General features: G+C 41.8%; 1 protein-coding gene across 4 annotated transcripts in view; it reads right to left on the bottom strand.

Moving 5' to 3' along the window:
- PPARGC1A (PPARG coactivator 1 alpha) overlaps positions 1 to 18,650 on the bottom strand; it is a 347,559-nt gene that overhangs the window by 27,341 nt on the left and 301,568 nt on the right. For all 4 annotated transcript variants that reach the window (XR_005859135.2, XM_015285696.4, NM_001006457.2 and 1 more), the window contains exons 3-5: positions 5,554 to 5,748; positions 4,490 to 4,612; positions 3,382 to 3,586 (exon numbers count right to left, since the gene is read on the bottom strand). Coding sequence is in view for 3 of the 4 variants with exons in the window: in XM_015285696.4 (XP_015141182.2) it covers positions 3,382 to 3,586; positions 4,490 to 4,612; positions 5,554 to 5,748 (523 nt within the window). In the remaining variant the exon portion in view is untranslated. The remainder of the gene's footprint in view (positions 1 to 3,381; positions 3,587 to 4,489; positions 4,613 to 5,553; positions 5,749 to 18,650) is intronic.

Raw genomic sequence — 18,650 nt, 5'->3', positions numbered from 1 at the left:
ACAATCCCAACATACACAAAAAAACCAAAGCTCTAGCTATAAAAATACAAGTCTTTGTAGCTTTTATTCATGCAAGCTTGTATTTTCCCAAAGCAAGCCAAGAACTAGGATACTGCAATACAACTAAGATTCTTCTAATTGCCAGAAAAACGTTTAAAATTAAGAATAATATTACTTGCAAATTTTACTTTTCAGAAGTTAGATTGATGCTTAAATGCAGAGAGCATTGTACCAAGAAAAACAGCAGGGGATCTCTTCTGCAAATTAATTACTTAAGACAAAATGTTCCCCTTGAACACTTCTGCACTGCAGATCTTTTGTCCAGAGTGTCACTACTGCGTATTTCGTATTCATTCCAGGCTTGGAGCTCCCATCGACATTAAAGGATTTTATATGCAAATTGATTACTTTTATAAGCTCTAGAGCATTCCTGGAGTAATATTACATTTTTTAAAAATTAACTCAATTCTCAAGAGCTGCATATTGTTCCTCCTCCTCCCCATCTGAAAGTTAGAAATGGAAACTCAGGTGTTCACCTTTGGTTCACCTTCCTCAGAATTCACTGCCAAAGTGAGGGAATGCACCAAAACGGGTTATGTGTCTGATCCAGCCCTGCCAGTGATTTGTGCATAAGAAAGGCTTCCATAAGACCAACTGTAAGATGACATAACTTTGCAAGTACTTTATCTACACCTAGGATACTAATGTTTGTGACTGTTGCCAGTGGCTACCTAGAGGTAAAACTGGCTAAAAAGAACAGACCTTACCGAAAGGCTCAGGAAGAAAGTCTGTACAAACAAATGCTCCTACTGTGTTTCAGAGAACAAAAACTAGACACACTTACCCAGCCTGGGCTTTCTATGAAAGCTGAATGTGTAAGAGTTATTTAAGCTTCTAAAAAGTCTCCTTCTAGGTCTCACATAGAGAGGCAGATCCGAATATACAGATGTATAAAATCTGAAACACTACGACACAGCACCTCACATTCCTCTGTATTCACTTATGCAGATATTATTTAGCCCTCTCACCGAGAAATTCATATGCCAAAACACCATTATTTTTTCTTATTGCTAGGCATGGGCTTGACCAAACAGGATTCCTGTAAACTATTCCATCCTCATTTAAAGCCACTGACACTGTAAATATTTAGCCAATATCATTTTCCATGGTGCCTGTTTATTTGATTTTTAAGGTCTATCATAGTGTGTTTTATTTGTATTTAAAAGAGTTCACATGAAGTTGCTTGTTTCTGTAAATTGAAAACATTCAGGTTCAAAATAACTAAATTTCCTCATGGGCAAATTTCAATGTAAAACCACAGATGATCTTTGGCATGAACGGGTTTGTGGACATTCCCGTGGGTTTGCAATATGTTTGCAACAACAACCCTAAAGGAAAATATCATTTCACTTCTCTTTTGTGAGCTTTCCCTAACTTTGAAGGAAAATATCAGGCCCTGATTATCTTTTAAAACAGAAGGAGACAATATTTTTAGTTTTGATTAAATGTATGAAGAAATGACCGTACGTCTGTGAATAGCAGTCAGATCTGCAAGGTCAGTTCTGCACAAAGAGACTGTCTAAGCTGTAAGCATTATATTATTGTATTTGTACTATATACACATTCATTGACACTGAAGTCATATATTAATGTGTGAGACAAATTTGATGAAAAAAACATTTCAGAAGTCTGTAAATAAAACTGCAGGAATTAAAAAAAGAGAATCATTTCTCTCTGCCTGTAATTTCACCTGCAGTACCACAGAAGACACAGTCATCTGTTAATCACTGGTGAGTTGGCTGCATGTCCTTTTAGGACTTTCCTAACTTCTTCTTTTACACTGTTGCCACAACCCACTTTGCTTTGTTTCTTTGTGTGAAATCTGTACAATTTAGGGAAAAAATGCAGCTCTGATCCAACAGTGAGATTTTATCATCAGTATTTATGGACATGTGCACATGAACCTATGTATAACATACATGTGTGTATAAGATATCTTACACGTGATATGCTTTATTGCACCCAGCAGTGTTAATAAAGCCCGGGTGGTCTATGGCAGGCCTATGCCTGGTTCCAAAGCCCTCTCACTACAAGACCCAGGTTTGAGATGAATGCTTCAATCAGTATTTTACTCTGAAGCAGTCTGCTGAGACCAGCCATAAGGAGTGGCAGTTGGCATTCAAGAAGCTCTAGGGGCAGCTGGATTTCTTTCTTACGAGAAACACTGTTCAGAGAATTTGAAACCACAATGGAGAAAACTATACTACAGATGTCAGAACACACCGCTGTGAGCAGGGCATTTAATGATGGGGAGGAAAGATTATTTTGTTAAGTTTGCTTATGCCTCCTAACAAAGACTGAAAGAATAGACTTGATGGAGGCTGAAAAAGCAGGGGGAGGGAGTGAGAAGAGGAGGAAAAAATACATATTTTGTTCAGAATTCCCACTTTAAAAACTCCAAGGCAACATGTAGTGGGTTATATGCCGATCTCTGTTGCAGCTGGATGACTTCCATTGGATTCAGAGGAGTCACCCAGGATTTGCACCGATGTTACTGAGATAGGTATCTGGCCTTCTTGATTCCAGACAAGTATATCCATAGATGTATTTTAAAGAAAGAGTAACTTTAAATAAGCTCCCTTTGGGCTCATAAGCTTTTACAGTTCTTCTTTATCTTGGGAAAACGGGCAGGGGAGGAGGGGAAGAGAAAGCAGAAGAGGAGTCTCTAAGTTCTTGCTTCTCTGCCATCAAAGCTACTTGTAATATAGCCCAGTTCTTTACGCATTGGAGGGTACTAAAAGTCAACACAAGTGCTTAGTTTTGGCCATAAAGAATCTGAAGAGAGAGAACGATCAGGATGGTAGCTAAACTTCCAACTATTTACAAAATAAAATTACAAACCAGCATTCCAGCTTTAACAGGAATGACACATTTATTGCTTATTCTGTAGCAGCGAGAGCGCTATTTATTGTCTCTTAAGGACGATGTGGCAGGTTAACAATGCCTTCGGTTTTACTCTGGCAAAAAGAAAGAAGCTCACTAATGAACCAGCCTGCCCAGCTTGTTTAGGGGTATAATGATTTCTTAGTGGTACAGTACTCTGTGAATAAATATCTCCAACTCGCTTGATATATTGACATGTAGCGTTTGTTAAACTTTTTTTTTTTTTCCCTGAGGTTCCTTTTCTGAGACTGGGGGCAACAGGGACAGGATTAAAACTTCAGAAGTTTAACCTAGCTAATTCTAACTTCATTGTAGAAGAAAGAGACGCTGGGTTTACAATAATAATCCAAGGAACAAAAGAGGTATGAGGGTATTCACAAGCATTGTATCTCACCTTCCCTCCAAAACCAACAGGATGTTCTGTGCTCCCACACCTACCTTGCAGGTGATTTGTCTGAGACTGCAGATGGGGCTTCCTTTTGGAGGTGCATTTCTCTTTGCTGCTGTTCCTGTTCTCTGCTGGTTTGGTCTGAGGAGGGTCATTGTTCGTAGTCAGATATTTGAGAAGTTCAGAGCAGGGACGTCTTTGCGGCTTTTGTTGTTGACAAATGCTCTTCGCTTTATTGCTCCACGAATTCTCAGTCTTTAAAACAGGGCATTAAAAAAAAAGAAAAAAAAGAAAGGAAAAAAAAAGCTAAAATTAGTGAACTGAACCTTATCAGAATGGATATAGGTTTTCTAAAGAGATGAGATTTTCAATGAAGTGTTCAGTCTAAGTGTACTAGATCTATGAGCTGTGAATAATTGTTTGCAGAACAAGAAAAGAAAATTACATTGAAATTCCTAAATGACATTTATGCAGCTTTTTATTTCATTTCTCCAACATTTCAATGTTCCTACTCAGCAACATGTAACTAACAAGACCCTACAGCGCCTTTACTGTGAACAAAAAAATAAGCTGGTTTAAACCTTAATTTGCTGCTGATTGCTTGAGCCCAGTATTCACAACTCTCTTAAGTACCCCTAAATGCTCCGTTTTCAGTTACAGTGAATGGCAAGACAAACATTGTTTAATACTGCCTGCTAACAGAATTATGTCAGAGACGCCACTCTTTCCAATTAATGGCTGATATACATCTTTTGCCAAGAATCCAGTGCAATTTTTCTTAGCCCAGACAGCTGGTAAAATGGCAGTCTTGCATCCTAAAGTCACTCATAAACAACACCAGCCCATCAGCAAATTTTATCGCACCCCTACTACTCTGTGTATCAATAAAGTAGGCAAGAGTAACAGACGGTGGGACTACAGCTGAACTCTGCCAAGAGAAAAAGCAAAAATGAAATATTCAGAGCATAAAGGAGCTCAGGTGATTTTCTGGAACCCAGTCTATAATCTGTTCACGTATTTTGAGGCAGTTGCTGGATAGTAGGCAGATTAATACCACACATATAGATCTGCTGCTTACTTGATTGCTGAAAGCATAAAAGCCATGTTACATTTTTTCGTTCTTTTTTTCTCCCCTTATTACAAAGATTAAGTTTGTACCTTAACAACCACAGGGCTTGTTCTGATCCTGTGATTTGTGTTCGCATGGTTTTGTGTGCTGAGACCACTGCATTCATTGTAATTTAGCTGAGTGTTGGCTGGAGCCAGCAAGAGCTTCTTGAGCTGCAAACACATAGGGAAAAGGAGGTGGAAGGAAAAGAGTAAAGTTATGCGTCTTTATGGATTAAAATTACTTGTCTACATATTTTGCACTGTTGCTTGAAACTAGCTACAGTAATTTCAGCAAGCGAAGTGCATTAAAACAGAAGGAAGGGCTCAATATTCCCCAAAGCAAACAGATTTCATTTTCTTCTGAGGCTTGGCAACAGACTTCTGTTCCATTTACTGCAGTATACTGCAGGGCAAGCAGAAATGGCAGGGGCCTTGGATTGCTGAATCCAAGGCAAAGCAAAATTCTCAGTGATCTGTTCAACAGAACAAGTCTCTGATCTAAACAGAGAAGTTAACTTGAACAGAATAATGGATGCTTGTATCTGACTCTGCTATTGCAGAAGTCAGGGATAAAGGACTTTCACCAGAAATAGAATCCTATCTCAAACTCTCTTTACAGAACAAAATGCGTATAAGGTTTCACTCACATCCTCACCCAAGATTCAGATTTGCCCTGATTAGCACTAAGCTGGGGCCTACTGGTCAAATGAGCGTTAAAGGCACAAAATTAGCCCTGCAGTGCGCTAGATTCAATGGGCATTTCTTTACAGATCATCAAAGTCTAAGCATACATAGTAAAGAGCCTCAAGAAATGTAATGCAAATAAAAAATATTATCCTGACTTATTTGAACAGAATAATAAGCAAAAGTGTCAGTCATTAGCACAAGAAACTCAAAAATAATCTCTTCAATCTACTTTTTAGTAGATTCCCTTATTAGTCATCCTATGATTGTTGGTGTGTTTTCTTCCCTACTTAAGTTTCAGTTCTTTACTTGATTTTCCTTTTCAGTCTAAGTGAAAAGTCCAGACCTTACTGTGACTACATCATACCCATGCAGTGGGTAGCCAGAGGCACATCCAATTCCTGTTAAACAGTAGGAAGGGTTCTTACTAGAGACGGCTCTTCTGCCTCCTGGGGCGGAGGGGTGCCGTCGGGCATCGGGGAAGGGCTGGCGTCATGTTCATTGGTCACATCTCCATCTGTCAGTGCATCAAATGAAGGCAATCCATCCTCATCCACAGGGATGCTGTCCAGTGTCTCAGTGAGAACTGCTAGCAAGTTTGCCTCATTCTCTTCATCTATTTTCTGTGTGAGGAGACCAAAAAAAGAGTGGAACCAGGTGAGAAGACAAAAGGAATCAAACAGTGACTCTTTGTGTGAAAAAGCAGTCAAAACATTATTAAATATTGCCTTGAAACCGTAACCTGCAACAGTGTCTCAGGAGATGCAATTAAGTGCAAGAAAATTATCCAGCTCTGCATTTAAGAGAAATCTCCTTGCATTTGCAGTGTATTGCTCTGCTTTACTTTTCCTCTGCAACTCTCTCAGTGCAGCATTAACACCAACAGATAGTCAGGCAGGGATTGCATTACAGGATGTGCCGAGGCTGCTGGCACCTAACGATGGTGTCAGCCCAGGCTGTCTCTTTCTTTCTCTTTTGAACGTTGAACAACAGTTAATTGACCTGACAAAATTACAAGAATCACAGAGTAAGACAGCTAATCAGAAGGCCAAAATGAATTAACAGAGAAATCTGGCAAACCTTGTTCATGTACGTAGCCCAAGACAACATCTCTCTTCCTCACTCTGGAAACGCTTGCTCCAAAAACAAGGGAAAAACTTCTAACTAACTCCTGACCATTTTGGCATTACACTCGCAAGCAAGACTCATGTTCTAAATGGCAGATTCTGGGTTCCTTTTAAATGAATATATTAAGCAGTTGCCTTTCAAGTTCTCTTTTTGAATTACGTAGTTTGAGTGCTCAATGCAGCTATTGTATGCATTTATCTAGTTCCAACTGCAATTATAAAAGACTAGATTAATCTCTAATCAGATGTGGCTGTAATGTTAAATTATACTAGATATCTTATTTCAGAAACAAGACTTCTTTTTGTCAAGTTGAGTAAATTTAAATACCTCCCAATTTTTTTAATGAAATATAGTCCCAGCTGTGTATTAAGGTAAAGATTTTTTGGAGTACTAATTGTTCTGAGGAATAGAATTGTGTAAAAATCATTATATTTATTCTTCAAAAAGAGTGGAAATTGATCTTGACAGATCAATTATCTGGGACTTTTAGGCTGATCCTAGTGCTATTAAAATGAACAAAAAGCCCTTCCCTGATTCCAGAGATCTGAACCAAATGCAAGGCTACTGGTTTGGAGCTTTTCCACACACTTCACAGTGGCTCATCACGCCCCGGGTTCACAATACAAAGAGATTTCAGTGGAGTTCAGATCACACATTTGAGAAGTGAACTAGCAAGGCATATACGAGGCAAATAAAAGCTCACCCTTCTGTAAAAAGTAGTGTTAGAAAAGTCAACATCAAAACACTGCCAGTAACACCTCAGAAAAGAGAAAAAAAAAAAATCAGGTGAATCTGCACGTCCCCTCACTACGACTTTTTCTGCAATACAGCATCCACCAGACTCTAAGGAGAGATGAGCATCAACCGCACAGACAATTCCTCCTGTCAGGCTCCTCTGCCAAATCACACCTCACGGGTTCCTGCAGACAAACTCTGTGTTCTCGTTAGAAAGCCGTGGCAGAGCACAGACTGCTCTGGTGCTTACAGCATCGTCCCCAGAAACAAATAAACAGTCATGCACAGCTAATGCTAAGGAGAAGCATTTACTTAAAAGGCCAAAAGGGGCCTGACCACTGAGAAAAAGAGCCTAAGTCTATGCATCTAGTGATTTCCACCATACCACGCAGAAATACGCATAGTGCCGTGTTAATTCAGATGCTTTACTCCACTGCTAGCGTAGAGGGTATGGAAATAACCAGAGGGAAGCCACTTTGTGAATAAAAACTTGCTCCAAATCCAGCTCTTCGCAGCCACTTTTTGAGAAGGAAAGAGGAACATTAACAGTATCACTTTCAGAAGAGTGTAAAAAGAGGTTATCAGGCAAAAAAGCACTTTGCAGTGTAATGAAGTGTAATGGTATGGTTTTCAGGCTTCTCCAGGCAGGGTGCAAGCTCTTCCACTGCTGCCCCGTGGCACTTTGGGGGGTTCTGGCTGCCCCTGCAGCAGAAATGTCTCCAGCAAGGCCAGCTGGGAGGGTGCCCTCTACCCCTCTGCCAAGCGCTTCAGCACACAGAGCCAACAACAGAGCTCCCAGTGCAGCTATTTCTAACTGGGAATGCCTTCTTCAATAATAGCATGCCAGAAGAAACCCTGATATTTGCTGTTAGCTGCTCAGCTCTCATGCTTTAAACCGACATTCAAGTGCACTGACATTCAAGAACAGAAAGTTGAGTGGACACTGGTCCTCATCACAGCAATTTCAATTAGTTTTGTACAAGTTTCAACATTCAAACACCCCAGAGAAAGCAAAGGATGTGACAAAGAGGACTCTGTTAAACAATTAATGTCAGTTTCCATTATTGCTTCAGTCCCAATTTACAGAGCAAATAAATCAAAGTCACCACAGATGAAGCACACTAGCTGGCTAACACATGTCTATTCACAAATGACATGGCAGCAGGAACACATTAGTCAGGAAAATGACATTGCAAGATAACCTTTTAAAGGTTTAACTATGCTATTGCTCCTAATTGTCCTAAATTACTGTTTATAAAGAAATACATTTATTAGGTACAGCAGAAACGGGGCAGAAGGGAGATGCAGAGCGGGGTGGTCGGGTACCTCACCGTCTGAGTAATAATCACTGAAGCAGCAACTTTCTGCTCTGCTCTCACAGCCTGAGTCTTGGTGTTGACAGCACTGGGGAGAAGCAACACCGTGGCCAAATGCAGGATATTTCACAGTTTCAGTGCTGTCATCTCGGAAGTCCATGTTCCAGACTGCCATCCAACTTGCTCACTGAACATCCAACTCAAGTAGGGTTGGAAATTATTTGCTAAATCTAAAGAAGCAGCTGTTAAGTGTTTAGGCCACCTAAAGGAACTACAGCACGTAACAAAATGGGGTGGAGGACAATATCAAAAGTAAAACCATACGGCAAATATTTCTTAATGACTGTATCTTACAAAGTAATGGGACTTTTTAACGTAGAAGCAGTCATGCATCACTTCTCAACTACATGAACTTCTCAAAGCCCTTGGTTGTTAGTTTAACATAAAGGTATAGGGAACATAGGATTTTTCTGATCCCTGTACATTTCCACTTGGCTGAATCAGGCGAGGAATCTGAGGCATTAAATGCATGTGCTCGAGCAAGAGTTTCTAGCACATCCTGAATAGGTACATTCTGAAGAAAAGTAAGACTAGGCATTGATGTATCAGAGAACTCAACAGGGAAAGCTGCCTAACACAGCAAACTGCCAGAACACCAGCTGATCCTCAAAGATGAGCGGTCGAGGCACCTAAATGCCATAGAAAGTTTCTAATTGTGCTTCTCTGTATTTTTACGTTTTGCTCTAATGCCTTAGTATTTCTACAGCACTAAAAATAATTCTGTCGGAAAACACTTTATTAGTTGTGCAAAAATCTTATTCTAATTGGTTTCTGCCTTCAGTAAAATGTCTCCAGAGATAGCGTCTCTTTGGCCAGTGAGATCTAAGAAATGAAGCAATAATTTACCCACACAAAGGTATTTAAATCCTCTACCCCTGATAATTCTTTCTCCTTTGCTTATTCTTCCCACTGATGGAGCTGGGTTCACCTGGTGGTTAGTGATTCGTGCCTGCAATACCACTTGTTGGCATGTGGAAAAGTATAGCATCGACACCTCGTCTTTCAGGGACATCTCTATGGGGAACATATATTGAGCTATGCTGGAATTTTTCCTTAGATTTTTTTTTGGCCTTAAAAAAGCCCTGCAAAATTTCAGAACATCCATCCTTACCATCACCAATCCCACCCTGAAGCCAGCGCATGTAGTTTCTCACCCAGGACTCTGCTGTAGCTGATCTGCAGTCAGCATAGGCACACTGATTCACTTCAGAAAAGGGTCTAGATCATTATACTGAAAATCTTTTTATCAAACACATCTTCCTGCCTTTCATTTGCAGTTATTACAAGGACAGCTTTTGCTTACTCGCACTGAAATCCGTTAGTGAATAAGGAAGATGCCCTAAATTTTCTTCATCAATGATGTGAATGATGCGAAGGTCCTTCTTGATTCACACTGAAAGACTGAGACCTAAGCTGTGCTATTCATCCACAGCCCTGAGCTGGGGGCAGTGGCAGCTTGCCACGTCTTTGTAAAGAGCCCAGGAAACTTCAGGGCTGATCCACAGCTGGCAGAAGCTCTCATGGCTCCAGCAGCCAGCTCTGTGAGCAATTCAGAGCAGCCAGGTGGGTACCTGAACTCACAAGGGATCACCGCTTCAGCAGACCAACTCATTTCTCCTCGGTAGCCTAAGATCTATTCATAGCATAATTAACAAAGAAAATAAAAGATTTTCCCCCAGCTGAAAATATCCGTGTGATCTAAAAATATCAGTACATTATGGCACTATTTGCAAAAGCACAAAAATGACTTGCGAGCGCATCTGGGGTTTCCAACAGGATTTAATTCCTTTAAGACACGTATTAGAATAAGCTTGTCCTTAAGACTCACAGCACCAGGAAAAATGAAGGGCTTGGCCCTTCTCACACATCAGGACACAGAGGCACTAAAAAGCTCATCAACACCACCCCAAAGTCCAGGGTAAGGGCAGATGGCATCTCAGTCCCAGCCCCACAAATCAACTTTTGCCACCCAAGGATGAGGAGCCACAGGTTGGGTAGAAGCCCAGGAGAAGTCAGAGGAAAGGAATCAGGAGAAAGAAGTGGATGTGTTCCAGCTGGAGGAACATGAGGGCTGAGGCCAGGGGCTGCTGACGGAAAGAATCACACCCCCAACCCAGTGAAGAAGAACCGATGGTAGAAGAGGAATCACGTGCTCCACTCTACCTGCTCACAATCAGTCCTGTGCCATTATATACACTTTGAAATCATTTTCACTTTTATTTTATTGCTCAGCTTCTTTGCAAATCCTTAGGTATCCTGCACTGTCTTAAAGAAAAAAAAAACCCACACGATGCATTTGCATTAAAACAGTTTTCCAAGGTCTGTTAGTCTGGTCCCCATGAGACAATCCCGTAATTGAAATGCTTAAGTCCAGAGCTATCAATTATCTTTAAAAACAAAATGGAGTCCCACTAGGAGGAAATTACAGCCAAGTTTCTTTATATGTAGTAGAAATGTGGGGATTAATTATCACCACCCCTGTGCAAATGCCTTTAGGGTATGGGAAGGAAACGAGAGATCACTTCTTCTTGAAGGAGACAGCTGTACTCATGCTCCTCACATCACCTGTAGGCAAAATCCACTTGAACTGAGAGATCACATTCTGACTTGAGCGGTCTCACTGCCCAACACAGGGACCACGTATGTACTGTATCTGTCTGACATACCACATCTCCACATCCTAGTATTCATACAGAAGCCTCACTGCAGCTGGGTGCAGCTGGGTTTCTGGAGACAGTGTACTCATCTCAAGCAGTATGCCTCTGTGCATTACTTGCCATCCCACTCTCCCCAAATGCTGTTAAATAAGTAGTGCAGTTATACATAGCACAGGCGCTGCAATGCCTGACTATCAGAGTTGGGTCCCTGGATGGGATGTCAGACCCACATCAGACCCACAAAAGAGCCTTGTCATCCATGCTGCAATAGGAACTGAGGGCTGCCTAGCACAGCAGCCACAACCTCGCTCTGCCAGCCAGCAGTGGCAGCAATGGGTTTGGCTGTGGTTTTGCAGGTATGGCTCACCATGCCAGCCAACCCGATCACCCCATGGGTGCACAACCACAGAGAACACACTCAGTGAAACTCTGCTCTGCTTGTTTTCAAAGTGTAGGCATTTTCCACGCATAAGGCAGTATTCACAGAAAAAAAGTAACGATACAGAAATAACTATACTTATTATTATCCATGTACCCAATACCGTGTATTTCTGTGGTCTCAGAAACTTCTCATGCTTATTCCTGGTTTCTGAACTTGGGTTATTTTCCCTCTGAAAAGGCACTGACCTGACTCTGTAAGACTTCTGTCAAGCATCTGGAATTAAAGCAGCACCACTTCAAGCCACGGCGCACACGATTTGCAAATAGGGTTTTCTTTAAGATCTTGCCCCGATCACCTGAAGCAATGCTGCTATAGCTCCCGTAAGACAGACTATCTTTTCAGGTGAAAAATCTAACCTTTTTGCTATAAACTAAACATGTCAGTTTAAAAGAGCCTACTAAATATTCCTCTAGCACAAAGTCACTTGTTTTATTGCTTCTAACGAGTTGTTGCAGTTCAGATGTTTCCATTACAGCCTGGCAATTAAGCTTCTAATAAACTGAAGAGCTACTAATTGACTTATTCATCTCCCAAACTGAGGATCCAGCTAGCAACCTGTAACACATTTTACATCTTCTGACCAAAATTCATTCACATTTTGCAAGCCATTTCAATTTCATTTGTGTAAACTCCATCTTTCCTTTCTGTGATAGTAATCTTTGATTGTGGGGAAAAGACAAAACAAAAATTCATCCGAGAGTAAGCTTTCGTGCTGCAGATGTGTTAGCGGGACTGATGATAAGATATTGCTGTGCTCGAATCAGTGCGCCGGTGGTGGACCCAATATCAAAAATTTATGGTAATTGAAACCACAGAATCTTTGGAAATGCAGTCAATTTGACTCAGTATCAAAAGGTCACTCTATTCAATTTATGCTTGATGCTGAGCACAATATTGAGAAAACACCTGAAAGCAAATGATCTTATCAGCAGTTTGGGCCTCAGCATTTACTGACTACATAGGCTAATTTGCTGATTACTAAATAAATGCATTACCTACATTCTGTACTGGTTTAGCTCACAGAGGGGCTTCTTCCCTTGTGCAGAACTTGGCTCTGTGAAAACACTTCCACACCCCTCAGAACGGACTGCATCTCCGTGATGCTGGGACACACAGGTGCCACACAGCACTGCTGTACCAATGTCCTCCCTGTGCCATGCTACCTGCCACGGTCCCTGCGTGCTCCATACTGATGGATGGGGAACTGTAGAGGGAGGAGCAGGCCTGGAACACCTGTGGTCGTGCCAATGGGAGAGCTGGGGCAGGCCGCTCCACTGTAGGGCCACACTGCCAGGTGTGTGATACACGTCTCCTTCCCCACCACAGGCATTTGTTCACATCCTAAGGTCCTGAGTAACAACCCGAGTGGTGATCGTCAGCCACTGTCCCACTCCTACAATGTACAGCAAGGCACAGAGTCACAGCTGCTGGCCAAGGGTCCTAATCCAGCAGGCCCTGATGAAGAATGAACATTGGAAAAATGGGGAAGAGGGGAAGGAGAGATGTTTGGGGAGATGGCTGGGGCTTTCCCTGTTGCAGAGTTTTCACTGACGATGTCAGCAGTATTTCAGTCCAAGTATTCCAAGCACTGCTTGCTCAGATTTATTTATGTGATTTATGGTACATGCCTACACTAATCTCTCTATGCACCCACATAAAACTTCAACATTCATATAACTTTGTTAGGCAGCATGGCACATTCAGCAGGAAAAAAGAGCTACATTTATTTTCCCATGATTATTTCACACACGTAATTGATGTAAAAACCACTTTTTCCTCTCAATGATGACAGACATCCCTAAAAAATGCACCTGAGTTGTAGCACAGATCCTGCCTTCGGGAACTACAAAGCGTCCTATTGTTGCTTTTGTTCATTCGTTATTTCAGTGATGCATTTGCTTTAGTTTTAATTGCATTGGACGTGCTAGGACATCTATCACAATTCTCACTTCGTTCTAGAGTTATATGATTCTATACACATAAAATTCAGGGTAAAATTATATAGTCAACCAGAGAAGAGTTTACATGTAATCTTTAATTTTATTCAATTACGTGGTAGCTCTGTTTTGTGAAAACAGAACACAAAAGTGCCACCTTAAATAGTAAAACAGACTCTCACATATGGGAAAAGAGGAATTTAGTTTGACTGGGAAATCAGCATTTGCAGAGTAACTACTTTATTAAAAGCTTTTGATGATGTTTTATGATTTATCAGTGTGTTCAGCTTCACTGCACATACCCTCTCCCCCTTCCCCCCCCCCCAACTGCAAAAGACACTGCAAACATGAAGACTCCAGCCATGCCCCACAGGAGGCAAAACGCAGGCTTTGCTTAGGCTTGCAGTATGAAGGGATCAGGACATTGTTAATATGCCTGCACTTCCTATAAATTCTTATTGTGATCCAACTGGATGGCTGCCATGTGGTCTCATCTCCTACACATTTGTGAGCTGGCTAAAGAGTCTATTGAGGCACAACACAAAAACTTGTTTACAAGGCTGAAGAAGCATTTAGTTTAAGTACCCTCCCGGTATGTCCCAGCAGAGGTGATAAATGACACACACATCATTTTGGAGGTGGGTTAACTAGAGAAACAAAGATAGGAGATACCCTAAAAAACTAAGGAAATCATCACAAAGAGGAAAAAAACCCATAACTTCAGTTACGTGCACTCTACTCTTTACCAGCCTAAAATAGTTTCAAATAGACTTAGAAACTTTGCTACAGCCACCAAGGATACTCTTCATTATGAACAGATGTGTCTGAATTTTCAGCCGGTTTAGCATTTGGATTAGTTTAGAAGTCTCATAATATCCCTAACTACAGATTTCCTTGATTTGTCTCTATGTGGTAAGACTTAAATGCTCTTTTAACACGATTTTGTGTATGCGAATCAAATCATAAACCAGAAATTGTGACTTGAAGACAGAAAATGTTAAAAATAGATAAGTATCACAGTAAAGCTATCTGTAGCAAAGCCTCCTCTATAGCAAGTCCATGGCTGGCTTGCTCCTAAGTTTGTTGGAACTCACCAGTCTTCATAGATAAAACTGACAAAAATCTTGAAAGGTAAAATAAATATAGAGTAAATACTATGTAAAACTACCTTGCTAGATTACACTACAACTATCTTGCTCACATACCCTCAGCCAGCCCAGCAGTTACGCAGCGCACAGGTGTGCATTACCCCACAACTGCTGCCTCTCTTCTGCGTTCAGAACTGAATACGTGGCTCCTTCTCTGCTACTCCTTTAAATCTGCATGTTCTTGGTCTCCAGTCTGCCATTGAAATGATGTAAAGGTACACATTATTCTCAGGGAGACACTGATGCTAACCAGCCTCTTTATCATCAGATGGAAACAAACATAGGCACTTTTTGTGCTGCCCCTTTAAAAACTACTCCTAAGAGGCAGTCAGGTCCAGCTGTACCTATCAATGCACTAAATATCATATTAATTAGGCTGTAAGATCCTTTAGGCAGGGACTATCTTTTTGTTATGTGTTCACACGGTCCCTTTCACACTGGTGTCCTGATTTACAGTCGAGCTTTGAGATGCTGCCACGGCACCTACAATAAATAATTGTACGTACTTCTATTTAATTCTGCTGGTAACCAAAAGAAAAAGAACTTGGGCCCAGATGTTCGGCTGCTGTAAATCAGGGCCTCTCCACAGGTTTTAATGGTGCTCTGTAGATTTACACTAGCTGAGGATCTGGTCCTCTGCTTGCTGGGTGTGCTGATGCTGAAGCAGGGGCTATACCTCCTGCATTCTGTGCCAGTACCACCCAGCACTGGGACCAGCAGCACTTCAGCAGGGAGGCTGCAAGGCCACCAAGGGCTGTGGCATCCTGCTTATCAAGGGAGCTGTGCCCCTCAGCTCTACACTGCAGTATCGAAGAGCAGCTTAAACAGAGCCGGGGTGTATCTAACCCCATGATGTAGCGAACATTGTGCCCACATTCACAGCTGGAAATGCACTGATATATCTGCTCGTGGCAAGTGCTTCTTCAATTTAAAAGTTATCCCCGTTGAAATGTAAACAAGTTACAGTTAGAGCCCATGTAACTCCATGTATGCAAGAGTCTAGTTATAAGAAAGTAAAGGCTTTTTAAGCACAGAGTATACCTAGCCCCAGGAATAAAATGTAAATGGCAGCCATTTGAATATGAGAATGGAGGTGGGTCCCTGCAGGTGACTGACTTCAGTTCCATTACAGCACCCCGGAAGGGAGAACCTGGTTAGGTGGTGCTCCTGGGGGAGGAACAGACGCACAGACACACAACCTCTGCTCTGAGGATGGGCACTGTCACTGCTGGCAGTGAGCAGAGGCAACACTCCTGTTTAGGGAGCAATAAAATCCTGTTCTATAAACTGTTGCAGGGATTGCATGCACACTCACCCCACCAGTGAGTGGGCGTGGTGAGGAAAAGCAAAGTAAATATGCTTGCACTTCATCCTACACGCTAGAGAGGGGAAAAAAACCCAAGCCTGCAGTATTTCAAGTACAAAAGAATGACTTGTTAGCAAATCATATTTTCACTCAGAGGGTGGTGACACAGTAGAACAGGTTGCCCAAGGAGGCTGTGGATGCCCCATCCCTGAAGGCATTCAAGGCCAGGCTGGATGTGGATCTGGGCAGCCTGGTCTAAGTGGCTGGCAACCCTGCGTATAGCAGGGGGGTTCTAACTAGATGATCATTGCGGTCCCTTTCAACCCATTCTATGATTCTATGAATATCGCAGAGTTTTGCATCCTGTAAGCCTGCCAGACTGCCAGACAGTACTTCATAGCAGTCCAGGGTCCCCCTCCCTGTTTCCACAGCGAAGGCGGTACCAGGCTCAAAGGAGGGCTGCCTGGCATTGGGTTCTCCCATGGATTACACTACCACAAACCAAAACAACCCACTGAAGTGCATGGCTTTAAGACAGGACAGATTAAGTGCAAGTGAAAAGCAAGTCAGGCCCTTTATGTTCGCCCTTCTTTCCCCAGGAAAAACGAAATCCATTCCTTCTCTCTCAGACACATCAATACAGCAGCCCAGGCTGCGAGGGTTTGGCTTCACCATTGGCAGTGCAGTGATGTTTATTTCCATTAGGCTGGGTCTATAAAACCCTCCTTTTATTTCTGCGCTTCCACAATTTCAAAACAGCAAGCCTGACATTCTGCTCTCTTACAAGCCACGCTGAATACTGGGATGCTTGAAAAATCTATACAAAGAAAGCTCTTAAGACAAGAGAGGCTGAGCGTTCTTGCCACAAATGGCTTGTTTGAGCTATCTCTCTTCCTCATGTTCGGCGGAAATCAGACAGCTTATTGGCTTAGCTTGTTAGGCCAGGTTAAAGGGATGCGATGCTGAAAGGCTCTTACAGAAGCTTACCCTTGGACTAAAAATAGCAGGCACTAGAGAATTATCTTAAATACTACCAAACTTGTTCTGCGCTGTGAATGCAGATAACTGTAATATGTTTCCATTTTTGGTAGTTTTACAGCTTTTTAAAGTTATGCTTGCTTTAGCTGACTATTTAATTAGTTTCTGATTCTATTTGCCACTTTTTCTCTCAGAGATATAGCCCGAGGGGTACTTTGCCTATGAATCCTTTGTATTTAGCAGTGTTGCTATTGTTAACATCTAATGAGCTGCTGGATTTGCAAAACACTCAGTATAGGTACAAATGCTTCTTTGAAATATAAATGTTTAACACATAGCAAATAGCAAATCAAAAGATACTCCAATGCTGCATCCTCACTCTCTCATTGCATATCTCATCAAAAGGGAATAAAAATAAAAATCTGCTTTATTGCGTTTAATTCTGAAATTCCAAACTGCATATCTGAACGAGACATTTTTAGCTCACAGAGCAGGCCTTTAGAAGAAAACTAAATGGTATTTGGTACTGTAGGAGGACTCATATCAGCAAGGCTCCATGGTCCAACATGCTGTCCTGCCAGCCAGACTATGGAGCTGTTAAAAACCCACCTTGGGTAAGGCCAATTTCTAGAGACAAATGCTGTGCAAGGTCAAGCTAAAACCCAACTCCGCAGCTCAACTGAAGCCTTTTCCTGTTAGGCAGATACCTCATCTGACTGCTGTGGAACTGGCAGAACTTGTCCTCTTAGACACCATTTTTCTTTGACTCTCACAGGCTCAGAAATGTTTTTTCTCTTAAGTCGTGGAGGAATTCTCAGAATCCCTCACTACATATATACCTGGTGCCTTTATAAGCTAAACCTAGCCACGTGTCTTGCAACTGCCATTACAGCCCTCCATACGTCTTCATTTGGGAAGCAAGTTTTCTCTTTGAGTCAGGAGTTGAGTTCACAGCCTCTCTGTCAAATAAATGCTGGGCTGCCGAGCAAAAACATTTCAGCCATCTATTCCTCAGCCCTCCCTTCCATAGTCAGGCAGCGCAAAAAAATACTCTGCCTTCATTATTGTGATTAACATTACTATCCATCTCCCACAGTTTCAAATTTCTACTGCTTTAGTGTTACTCTGGCACTATCAAGACAACAGTGCTGTTGCAGTCTCCAGTCACATCATAAAGGAAAGGATCTGCACAAAGAATTTACAGTTTAAGCAGAGAAGATGAAAAAGGGAGGATTTGAACCCTTGCTTTAGAGCAGGGGATTTGATGCACAGAGATAAATCAGTTCTTCCATGTCACAGGAAGCCCATGGGCACCCCAGTCTGAATGGACACAACAGAACACAGGGAGTCACATGGATCTCCCATCCTGGAGATGCCTGGATAATTAGTAGTAGTATGTTCAGAACGGCAGCACACTGCAGAGGAGAGAAGTCTGAGGCAGTGGGAAGAAGTGGGGTCACAACTGAGTTCAGAAGCATGCACTGGGAATGTATGGCTTAATACGATCAGCTGGAGCCAACTCTCAGAACACAGGAGGAAGAGGCTACAATAAGACAGTAACTCACAGCAAGTGTCTCGGAAAGACTAAGGGTTCGCAAAACATGTTGTTTAACTGGAGTCTTCAGTTTTCTCTTTGCATAAATTCCTTTGGAAAGATAAAAAAAAAATAAAAAATGGAAAGAAAAAAATCAACACCTGACCACGTTCCAGGCAGAAAAAGAAAAAAAAGAAAAAAGAAAGAAAGAGAGAGAGAAAAACCACTATTGCACTGCTGCTCACTTTTTACTTAGTACTTTATTTGATTTCTTTTGCTAGTGA

The sequence above is a fragment of the Gallus gallus genome, chromosome 4 (genome assembly GCF_016699485.2).
Source record: "Gallus gallus isolate bGalGal1 chromosome 4, bGalGal1.mat.broiler.GRCg7b, whole genome shotgun sequence".
Lineage (NCBI taxonomy): Eukaryota > Metazoa > Chordata > Aves > Galliformes > Phasianidae > Gallus > Gallus gallus.
The sequence above is the reverse complement of the archived record's forward strand: the minus strand, read 5'-3'. Positions and strand labels throughout refer to the sequence as shown.